General features: G+C 39.6%; 1 protein-coding gene across 1 annotated transcript; it reads left to right on the top strand.

Annotated features, from left to right (window-relative positions):
• Nucleotides 1–9580, top strand: LOC306705629 (mitochondrial import inner membrane translocase subunit TIM44-like). The gene is made up of 13 exons (XM_079172436.1): nt 1–45; nt 1538–1642; nt 1810–1974; nt 2097–2177; nt 2321–2470; nt 3083–3216; nt 3311–3396; nt 3877–3969; nt 4288–4412; nt 4983–5033; nt 5347–5436; nt 5560–5670; nt 5936–9580. Exons 1-13 carry the CDS (start codon nt 16–18, stop codon nt 6053–6055), a joined length of 1341 nt encoding a protein of 446 aa, XP_079028562.1. The 5' UTR covers nt 1–15; the 3' UTR covers nt 6056–9580.
• Nucleotides 9581–12366: the final 2786 nt, after the last annotated feature.

The raw sequence follows: 12366 nt of genomic DNA, 5'->3' as shown, positions 1-12366 counted from the left end.
CATTTGAAGATCAAGATGGCAGCCTCCGTGTGTCGGTGCTACGAGGTTAGACCATTCATGTCCTTCATTACAGTTCTTTAGTCTCTAGCAGCTCATTTAGTGAAGGGAGTAGACATATTCAGCTTGTAGTTAGTCTGTCAACGTCTAGTCATGTGAAGGGGATTTTGTAGGTGTTTTTTTATGTGTACATTCGCGAGATGTCCGTTAGAAAAGGCCTTGTTGCATCAGACTAACGACATGGTACTTAATGTTCTTGTTCACCTATCAACGTCTAAAGTTAACTTATTGTCTTAGGTTTGTTGGGGGGCTTAAAACCGGTAACATTCAGTTAAGTGAGCCGTTTAGATGCATACATGTAGCCTGGTACTAACAGGCGTAATATCCCCATGAATCATGGTGGTACAATCACTTGTTTTAGTATACTAATTACACCACACATACTGTGACTCAGGTTATCTAACCTGGCAAGGAATTTCAGCTTTGTGAGTGCAAATGGTTTTATCATAATTAATCACAAACCTACGTATCACTGCTGTTACCCAACACGGTGCTCCTGTAGTCTCAATGTTGATTGTGTGATTTCTGCGAACCACCAACACTTAACCCACAGGTTAGAGCAGGTCTAGATCGTAATCTTAAACATTTTGCTTTAAGTGTAACCTAATTGGTAAGGGCTGAGTCTATAGGACATCATGTCTCCGACATGAGGCTTCCGTGTTTGGGTCAGCGAGCCAGCACATTCCACCAAAAAAAGGAACTTTATTGGCTGCGAACAACAAAAATAATATTGAAACAAACAGTTGAACACTGGAATTAATCATAAATGTAACAATACCAACAGCTGATGAACCTTAAAGAATAACTCGCAAGCATCAGGGAACAGCAGGTCTGGGTTGTGAAAGAGCAAACAGATCAATGTTTTCTCCTCCGAGTTATATGAGCTCCGATTCAAGGGACACTGAGTTCACCTGTTGACTCCACACAGCACAGGTGAGCCTGTGGCTCCTCCCACAGGTCACCAGGGTCATGGCAGATATAGAAGACTGTCAACAATAATATAATATATTAGTATAGCACGCCCATGCAGATACAGACAGGTGACACATTCTATTTAAATCTGCTTTTAACCTGCAGAGCTAGTTATGTATGGTTTTGTGTTGTTCCTTACTGTTATGTTCATATTGTAATTGCTCCTATTGTTTCTGTTTATTACAATGTAAAGTGTCTTTGAGGACCTTTTTAAAGTGCTATACAAATAAAATGTATTATTATTAACCTGGCGAAGGTGTCTAGGTGTGTGTAAATATTGAGCAAAGACTCAATTACCACTCTGCAAACGACCAAAACAAATAGTGAATGGGCTTCTTTCATGACTCCTCTCTTCCTGCCATTTACCTTTTGTATATTCTTGCTCGTTGCTGAGGGGGAAGGACTGCTTAGTGTCTCGTTAACCACCTGTCACTCATTCTCCATCCACTGCAGTGTTGGCAGAGTTAATGTGTTTTGTTTTTGTACTAACTGTTTCTCTCCATTGCAGCTGGTTGGCAGACGGGCCTTGAGCCTCTGCTCCCGGCCTGCTGTCTCGTCGGTTTGGAGAGGAGATGCCTATACGTTACAGAGGAGCCCAGCTGCAACTGTGCAGGTAACCACTGCTGGCTCCCATTTACCTTAACGTGACGCATACATAAAGAAAACGATCAGTTGTTTGTGTAGAATGAATTTAGGTTCAGTTATTTTTTACCTTAATGTGAATTGTCTGTTCACTCTATCTAAGCGTCTGTCTGTCCTACTTTCTATTTATCTCATAAGGTGCGGTATGCTTCGGGACGTAAAGGTTTCTTTGGAGAGTTTGTGGATAACCTGCGGCAGGAATTCGGTAAGAATCAGGAGATGAAAGAGAACATAAAGAAGTTCAGAGAAGAGGCCAAGAGGCTGGAGGAGTCTGATGCTCTCCAACAAGCTCGCAGGAAATATGTAAGAACATTATTTGTTTTTTATCTATATTTCAATAATGATATAATATCTGCGTCAACCAGGATTTGTTTTACATTATTTTAAATTTTAGTAACACATTATGTTTTTATTTCCTTTAATAGAAATCTATAGAGTCCGAGTCCGTGAAGACTTCAGAGGTGTTTAAGAAGACCTTCGGCTCCTTGTCAGAGACTGTCAAGGAGGTAAGGTATCAAATGAGAAAATAAAGTAAAGTCTTCCTGGTTTCTGGAAAAGTGACACATTGTATATTTAACTATACTGACTGACTAATAGCATCTGTCTCTCTGTGTTTGTGTATGTGCATGTGTTACCGTTCTGGCCATAGGGTCTTGAGGAGGTGAGTCGTACGGACATCGGGAAGAAGATCAAGGAAAGTGTGGAGGAGGCTGCCAAGACGGCCATGCACTCTGCTGAGTCCGTCTCCAAAGGAGGAGAAAAACTGGGCAGAACCGGCGCATTCAGGGCCATCTCACAGGTCAGAAGAGAAAAAAAATAACATCCACGAGTTAACAAGGTTTCACCCTAAAAGTGACATCTGCTCTGGAGGAGCAAAAGATTCCGGGTTAGATACTTGCTGTGACTTTGAGTGACGATGTATTATTTTTTGATCCAGTGTGCATTTGCAGAGCAACAAGGAATGACCTGTGTTTACAAACAGCAACCGACAAATCTAACATCTTATACCTTTAAGCCTTTGAGCATATGATTACGTGTACTTTACTTGCACCCTAGTTGTTGCGTCAGTATTTGGCTTGTATTATTGCAAAAGAGTCGGCGTGTTTACTGTAGCTATTTACAGAGAAATTGAATTTACTGAAAACCCCAGTGTTCTCAAACGGTGTACGTCACAGGGTCTTGTAGTTGTGGCTTCCCAGCCACAGTCGCCTGATTAGCATTGTCAAATAATCAACAGTTGCTACACCATCAAAGCTTTCGGATGAAACTTTTGAATTTAGGCTCCACAAATAAGCCAAGACTGCAGTTATTCGGCTCATAAGGTGTACTGATCTGAAAGTCCTGTACTGAGCGGTTTGGTATAACTACTGTTACATCCGTGTTATAATACAACTGTGTGTGATCTCTGTAGGGTGTGGAGACCATGAAGAAGGAGATAGAAGTTGGGGATGCCGGCCCTTACAGAGCTCCCTCGCAGCTAAGGAAGAGAAGCGATTTCTCCTCCAAAGGAGCCGACAGCGACTCCAGAGTGTTCGAGGCCGATGAGTGAGTTTCCTCTCTCACCCCCCTCTTCTGTACAAATGTATCTTCACTTCCCGTCTAATGATGGAAGTAATTTTCTTGTATTTCTTTGATGCAGAGAGGCTATGGGTGTCGTTCTCCACAAGGATTCAAAGTGGTACGAGCAGTGGAAGGAATTCAAGGACAATAACGTAGTTTTTAATAGTAAGGAAAACCTCTGGATACATTCTCAGATACTGTGTTCCTTATATATTATTATTATTATTATTATTATTATATATACATATATATATATATATATATATATATATATATATATATATATATATATATATATATATATATATATATATATATATATATATATATAAATAAAATATCAAAATCATCTACTGTTTTCACTTATGTAATTCCCTTTAAAGGCAGCAGGTGGCACCAGATTCTTTACAGTTGATTACAATATGGACTAATACAATTCAGGCATTAGGTGTTTATTGAGACCATTTCTCCACTAGCACTGAAAAACTTGTGTGTGTGTGTGTGTGTGTGTGTATATATATATATATATATATATATATATATATATATATATATATATATATATATATATATATATATATATATATATATATTGTTGTTGAACAAGTTATCCTCATCCCAGTATTCGCTTTTTGTTTCCTACAGGATTCTTTGAGATGAAGATGAAGTATGATGAAAGTGACAATGCTCTTGTCAGAGCATCCAGAGCTATGACTGACACCGTCACTGGCTTCCTGGGTAAAGCTGTTTAACAGTTGATTTTTACTCGTCATTGTCATAATCCCTTATGATTGTCCCGGCCAAACTGATCTCCATACAATACAATTGATAAATTGTTCCCAAAACAGAATAAATCCTGAAATGTCATGTCAAATTAAACAATATGTGAAAATACTTTGGCCATTTCAACAGGTAGCTTTGAAAAAAAATAAGCAGACATAACCATGTTTATAGATAAATGTAGGTATTGCAGAGACGTATGATATAAACGTATGTTTGTTAACGTCCCGTCTATAGTATCGACTGATCTATTTGTTGTCGGTGTTTGTTTTCCAGGTGGTCTTTTTTCTAAAACGGAGATGTCCGAGGTGCTGACACAGATCGTGAAGGCAGACCCCACCTTTGACAAAGACTCTTTCCTCAAACAGTGTGAGAAAGACATCATCCCGAACATACTGGAGGTAAACGGACGTCTCAGTTTGTCCTGGACTACACTCCTCTCTCTGCTCAATACCTGAGGGTACTTCACAAAGGAGTTCAAGAAAAGAGTCACTGATGGAGGTCTTGCTTCATTGAAAGTGAAATTATACCTCATCTTACATTAGATTAAGTAAGTTAATTTGTGTTGGAATTAGTCAAATCAGGCTGGAGCTGTCTGATTTTAAAGCTGAGCAGCAAACGTCGTAATTAGAATTATTGATGATAGGAAACACTCAAAACAATGTGTTGTTTCCTTCGTGGTCACAGAACAAGAGCTGATCATGCAGTTAAAAGCATATAATAATGACAAAAGACGTACATTTCTGGTTTAAATGAACCTGGAAATCAATTGGCACTCACATGAGTTCGAATAGTTATCTAAACGCACTGAATCTGGTGTTATGGAATGTCAATCTGACATTAAGACTACAGGACAATGGAAATAGGCAGAATTTAACAAAGAAAGTTTGGTCCACTGGTTCAGCTCACTTTGAAACCTTCTGATGTCGTAAACAATCAACGTTGACACAGTGTCGCTGTTCTTTCTGCAGGCTATGATCCGTGGAGAGCTGGACGTATTGAAAGACTGGTGCTATGAAGCTGTAAGTCATATGCTGCTGCCTCTACATTAAGTGTTCAATTAAACTCTGAATAAATACAGCAGAGACGGTGAAATGTTTCTTTAATTTCTAAAGTCTGACTTCAAACCAGCTGCATCTCTTTATTTAGTTTTACATCTTGTAGTATATTTACATCAGGCAATTTCCTCATCTCTTTCTCAGTGTTCTGATGTATTTGCAAATAGGCAAAATGAAATTTAAATAAAAGCCTTCACTAACAAGGATGTTAGTTGATATACAAATATGTGTGAAGCTTCATTTCATGCCAAATGTGTTTTTATTTACCTGCCTTTAGACGTACAGTCAGCTGGCTCACCCCATCCAGCAGGCCAGAGCGCTGGGGCTGCTCTTCCAGTCCAAAATCCTGGACATTGATAACATCGATGTAAGTGCTCGTACACCAGCCATCACACATATTGCGTCATACTTTACTGTGCTCTCAAATTTCTAAAGCAATAGCTGTTATTATTGTTTCTTCCCTTTTGTGACGTCTGTTCCTGTGCTGTAGCTGGCGATGGGTAAGATGATGGACCAGGGCCCAGTCCTGATCATCACCTTCCAGGCTCAGGTCGTTATGGTGCTCCGCGGCCCCAAAGGAGACATTGTGGAAGGAGATCCGGTCAGTAGCCTCATGATTACTTGTGCCAGAATAGTGAATCTGATATGATCAGAGACATTTCAGGGAAGTGAATTACCCAAGTGGCGATAAATGTGAATAACAACATATTGCATCTAGTCTGTCCAGCAAGTTGCATCATACATCCTGAAAGACATTTAAATGGGTTGTGGTTGTTCACCTAGTCCTGAAATGTGACCTCTCCTCACCGTCTCTACGGTACTGACCCTGTGCTCTCCTCCTCCTCCTCCTCCTCCTCCCCCAACAGGAGAAGGTGATGAGGATGATGCATGTGTGGGCGTTGTGTCGTGACCAGGAGGAGCTGAACCCCAACGCAGCCTGGAGACTCCTGGACATCTCCGCCTCCAGCACGGAGCAGGCCCTCTAGGAGGAGAGCAGGTGAAAAGGCAGACATGAGACACGCAAACTGTGAAGGAGGGAAGAGACACAAGGACGTGCCTGGAACACCTGCACGTACTGTCTCACACACACACACACACACACACACACACACACACACCTACACACACCTACACACACACACACACACACACACATTTACATCTGAGGGGATAGTGCACCCATTCTCCTGTGTCATGCCAGAGACTGTTTGTGCACAGAGGATTTATGTGCACATGTCAATTCATCCCCTCTACGGTGCGAAGACATACATGAACATCGTGATAAACTACCGGTATATGATCTATCCACAGAAAACTGTGCGTCCACCAATATGTGCGTGTTGTCTTTTGCACTGGTTCGCTCGGTGCTTGGGTTTCCAGGTGGAGAGTGAATACAGAACGCTTATATTCATTTCCGGATGGATGGAACCAACTTCTTCAACAACTGGCTAAAAGAGGAGTCTGTGTCATTCCCATGATCGTTTGGTCCATCCACACCAGGCTGGTGGCTACATCCAAGAAGATCGGTGGAAGACGATAGACATCACACCTGTGACTCTGCCTGCTGGTCTCGAGAGGGACGACTGAAGCCTCGAACTAGATTTAATGTCGCCACTGTCTTTGTCAAATAATACAAACGGGAAATTAGAATTTGGGCAGCGGCATGGAGCCTTGTTGCAACAACCAAAAAAAGCCAAGTGTCAGCATGAGAGACCATGTTAATCAAGTTAAAGGGCCACTCAACCAATTTTACACATGCAGATTGGTTTACTTGTCACAAGGAGTTTACTCCTGTGAAAAACAGTTGTATGCTGTCATCTGTGGCTCTGAAGGGAGTTTTTAAATAAATCTGATAAATTAACCCTGATGATGTCATCAGTTACCACAGATTAGACTTCACATTTTTAACAAAAAGCCTGTGTTACAAATTTGGGATGTGGACTTTGAAAGAAATAAGCATTTACCACGCAGGAAGGGTCTAACGAAAGATTGAGTTGCATTATGGGAAACCTAGGATTCATTGTTTTCCAAGCTTGGCCCATATTATAGAATAAAGGTCAAGTTATCCAAGCCTGTGCAGCTTGGATTTCAACCATTCTTTTTAAAATGTATCTCTTGTGCGTGTCCAAACTTCATGAAACTGCAATACTAAATGGCTGGAGTACAACTTTAAGGCTTAAAGTGCAAATTGTACTTTACGCATAGCTGCAAGTGTTTACCTGCCTATGTCCATGAGGATCTGCCAACTAAAGTGTGAATACTTTGCAGTCGCCCAATGTAATACAAACAGAACTACACATCCACTGTCAAGAGTATATACATACGGCCCTTTAATGCCCCCTTAACAAAGAATACCAATAAATCACATAAGAGAAGATGAAATGAACCACTGAGACAGTCTTCAATGTCTTCAGACAGTAAATGGTTGAAGTTTTTCTTTTTCTAGACCAAATTACCACGGATCAATAAAATAAATGCATTCTTTTAGAAGTCTACCATTGTCGCCAAAATCCAGCTTTGGTTGTTTCTTCTTGGTTCCTGCTGGCTTTCACATCAGAACCTTATTGAAACTTGAAAAGTACATCAAGTCAGACAGGTTTGAACCATATTACATGTATGTAATGACCTGTGTAGTCGGGGTCCATGTAGCTCAGAGCACCCGAGAAACCACAAGCAACTGGAGAAAACGTGTCCTTATGTTTGTGTTTGAAAGGCAGCACATGTTTTCTCAAGTTGCCGTGCATCAGGCTCCCAGTCACTGTATATCCACTCTCAATAAGAAGAACTGTATCTACATATAAATATAAGCTCTCAACTCCTTGTAAATACATTAAATGTTGAGTACTGCTTCTTTATAAGAGGGAGAGGGACCACATTCAAATGTGTCTTTTTGGCATCTTTATGGTTTGATGATCATTTGCCATCGTGTTGTATACTTTCCAGCCGTTTGTTTTACTAAAATGTTTGGTTTACTGTTGCTGAAGATGAAAACTTGAATGAATAAGCACATTGCTGTACCTGTTGTGTTGACTGACTGTGTGACCGCGTGGGTCTCTGCTCGCATGTCCCTGAAGATTGAACACATGATTGTACTGTAACTCTCTTTACTTGACTATTCAATTAATCTACAGAAAAGTCCATAATTGTGAAGAGAAGTTGATAAATATATTTAGTGCCTAGAATATATCACCATCATTTGAGCATGTTTGGTTTGTATAACAGTTCATTCATGGCCAAAGCATGTGATGTGAGATGGTGTGATACAAACTAGATTTCATGAGTATGGTCACACCGTGCTCAGGGAACATTCCTTCTGTGTAGTGGCTTTGTTCACTCCTGGGATGAGAAGAAAGAAGAATCGGCAATTCTTTCAATTATAAAACTCAAACAGATGAGAGGACTCATTAAGGAGAGACAAGGTGAACAGGTTAGAAGATTTAACTAATAGGTATCAAACGTCCTCAGTCAATTACTTGCATTAAGACAATTATTTATATAGAAGTGTTTCAATATGCCATTGAGGTATTGTCCTATCAAATATGTGCTCATTTCAATCAAGTTAGAAATAGTTGTTCACAAGAGTCAAATGTTTTTACAGAGGCACTTTTGGATATCTCTTTGTAGCACTCCATAAATCCTAAAATACTGCAACAGCCATTAAAATAAGCCAAATTGCCATGTTTTTAGAAATAAAATGCTATACAAACCAGTCTATGATTGATATATATACAAACCCCTCGATGAAAAAAATGTGAACATATTTAGGATTGAAACTGGAAGGTCTGTTGTGTGTCTACGTCTGACAGAAAACATCTCATATTGAGGAAACGGCCTTTATTAAAGATTCGTATTAAGACACTACAGGTGAATACGGTAAAATATTTAAAATTAATAGATATCACTACAAAACTACCTCAGTTAATTACTTACAATCATTTTTTTTGTATTACAAGTTTTTGGGAAATTCTACGTTTGAAATGCCAACGAGGCATTATCTAATGCAGCAGACGAAAATAAACAAAGTGTCGTAAAATGAACACCTACATATGTAATTGGGATGTTTTCTTTCTTCTAGTCTGAAAGAAGACAAGTTATAGAAGCAAAACAGCCCATAATCTCAACAATGACCAGTGCATGAAAAACAAGAGGCTGGTTTTGCCTTAAAAAACATGCATGTCACTCTGCAAAGGGAGAGACTTTGTGAAAAACATGTGTTGCGTGTGTCATGCGTGACGCTGTGAAGGGAGAGACTTTGTGTACTTAATCAGAAAACACTCTATTTCAGTCAGAGCATGGAGTGGACTTTACCTGCTCACAGCTGGTCTATAGCAATATATCTCAACAAGTATTGGTCAGATGAAATACAGTTTAGATAAGAAAAAATAGATACATGAGTTTTTCTGTTTCTATCTAGTAATATGTCTGTCAGCAGAATAAAGGGTGCTGTATTATGATTCCCTTCGTACAAGCTTTCTTAGAGTCAGCAGCTTTGTGTGTTTTGTGTGTGTGTTTGTGCTCACAAGAGAAAATTAAACTCTGCACGTTTTCTGTGTCCTTTGTTTTCTCATTTCGAAACTGACAAGCTTTGATAGATGTCCGTGGATCTGGCCATTGACGATGGTTGATAAACCTATGGATTTGGTAGTATAGGGATGATAGATCAGGCTTTAAATAACGAGTGCCTATAGATCCACACACGGCTAATACAGGAGACCTCATCCCATAGCTGTCTGTTGTGATGAATGAAGGGGACGTCCTTCCACTAACTAACCTCCTTTGTTTCTCCAAAGCTTACTCGCTTCTCTTGACAGCGACCGAAGCCCACTGAGGGTTGATTCCTCTGTCATCTCAGCTAAATGAAAGTTAATCCTTGTCAGTTAATGGTATCTATCACGTTTTATTTATGTTGGGCACAAGTTAACAGTTAAAACCATTTCAATCGTAGCATATTTTGAGAGCATTCTTCCGGAAGAAGTCCATGTTTTGCCCTCCGAGCAATGAGCACTCTTATGCTACCGATTGAATGGAGATTAAAGCACCAACGTCACAGCCTGGAGACCGAGCAGTACTCTCCTTTATCTACTTTTTAATCACAGTATGTTCTTGGAGGCACACTGCTATCATGTATACGCCAAGCTGTGCTCTAGTTTACATAATAAAAAGGCTTTAAGTGCAGTGTATGCAGCAACATCCGACCATTATGTAAGCAGCTATCAAACTGTTTAAATGTCATTAAACCGACATTGCTTATTTAGATACTTACATTTACCTTTGTGGTTGTTTTAGTTTTTTTTATTTTTTTTATGAGAAGCAACATACTTTTAGAACACAGTTTGTGATTATAATGTCCCCAACAAATTAAACAACATTTAAAGGAGCAGCTTTGTCCTGATACGCTGGAAAACGTACTTGTTTCTATGCATACTGCACACATGTAGAGGTTGATGCAAAATTCTTAAATGTAGGTATACACGAAAATCCCCTTTGAAAATTGCTTGTGAAATATATTGACGTAATATGTCAGGTGTGTATGTACAGTATACAACATTTTAGGACATTTTTTGAGATAAACAAACTTCAGATAATGTGTTAATTAGTGAGTCTAGTCTCAATGCTAAGCTAACCGGCGACACACAGTGTACATCTGAGAGCGGGATCGGTCTTCTCATCGAACTCTGGAAGGAAGAAATGAAATAAATATAATAATAATATTCCTGTAAATATAAATATCATCTATTTATTCATAATTACTAGACAATTCTCTGCCTTTGTAAAAACTGTTATGTGTCTCCCGTGTTATAACAAGGGCTGCCTAAAAGGATCAAACCAGGGCAACAGAGGCTTAAGGGCATCACACACAAGGGTTGAGTTAATCAGACTCACCTGCTGTCATGGGTCCAGACATCCTGTCACGGTGACCTGAGTCTGCTGCCTGAACAGCAGCTTGACCTCTCAGTGTACCGTCTGTAACAACAAGGGTGATAGCGATGAAAATGTTAAATTGCATAACCTTGCAGGCTGGAGACCTTTATCACTTAAGTCCCCTGTAGGCGGCCTGCTGGAGCCCTGCTCGGTGTGATTTCATTACGATCCCCTTCAGGACAGTGTGACTATCCACTGACAATTAATTAAACCTTCGGGGAGATCCCATGCATCCTCAGGCAGGGAGGATGAGAATGTGTACGTACTGCAATCTGTCCCAGTGTTTGTACAGTTTTAATTGAGTTAATTAATTGCTTCTCACAGTGAGTATCTGGAGCTGAGCCACAGGTGCAGTCAGGTTGCTCCACTTGTTTTGTTTCACATCATGACCGCATCATTTCTTGCAGTTCGGCAAAACGTCCAAATGCAGTCTGACGTTAGATTTAACTAAATCATCTTATACAACTGGCAGTAATGAGGAAGTCTTCCACCAAGCATGTGTAATCTCCAGGCCTTCCTTTGTAAAGTGCACTTCATTAATGCATCAACTTTGTCTCGACCTTCTGTTTTCCAGACAAATCATCAAGTCAACATCTGATTTAATTTTGTTCTAAACTAATTAGTGTTTAATAGAATTACTACTAACACACCGCAGTAAACCTGGAGGGTGGTCAGTCACAGCATGTGTTTTTTTAAATACTGAAGTAGTGGTTTTTCATAGATACTCAACTTTTATTTAAATGTTATTTAAAAATAGCAGTTATTTTCAGGGAATTTCTCACAAAACTACTGTATTCTATTTATGCTGTTTTAAAACTCTCTCAACACTTCCAGGAATAATGGAGAATAACTGAATCCTGGTGAAAAAATACCAGGGTTAGAAATACTGTAATCAGCCTAAAAACGGTGTAAATAAAACTCAAAATGACCAGAAATAAATACAGACGACTTTAATATCCCCAGTGAAACTACGACCCTCTGTAATGTCATTACATTTCCTTCATCACATTTGTCTTTTGATATCTCTCAGTCCAAACTAACGTAAGAACTCCACCGTATAATTCATGTGATCACCGCGTCATTTTTATTTTAAGAGCCCAAAATTACAAATCTCACCCGTATAACATACTGTACAATAAACTTCAACAGGAAAAGTAAGTGTGAAACTATCAGCAAGCAAAGTATTAACTGCTTCAGTTTTCTCTTTGCACCTGTCAACCAATACGTTTCGGTGCAGAAATTGTTTGATTTTATGGGATTTTATAAGATTATTCTCTCTTGAAGTAAACAACCATTCAAACTGTTATTGGCTGCATGGCTACCAGGGCCCTTCAGTGTCCATGCCCTACACACTCCTCTTACATAATGCAAAAGC

The sequence above is a fragment of the Pholis gunnellus genome, assembly GCF_910591455.1.
Source record: "Pholis gunnellus genome assembly, chromosome: 14".
NCBI lineage: Eukaryota > Metazoa > Chordata > Actinopteri > Perciformes > Pholidae > Pholis > Pholis gunnellus.
Note: the sequence above shows the minus strand (reverse complement) of the source record. Positions and strands in the feature narration are given on the sequence as shown.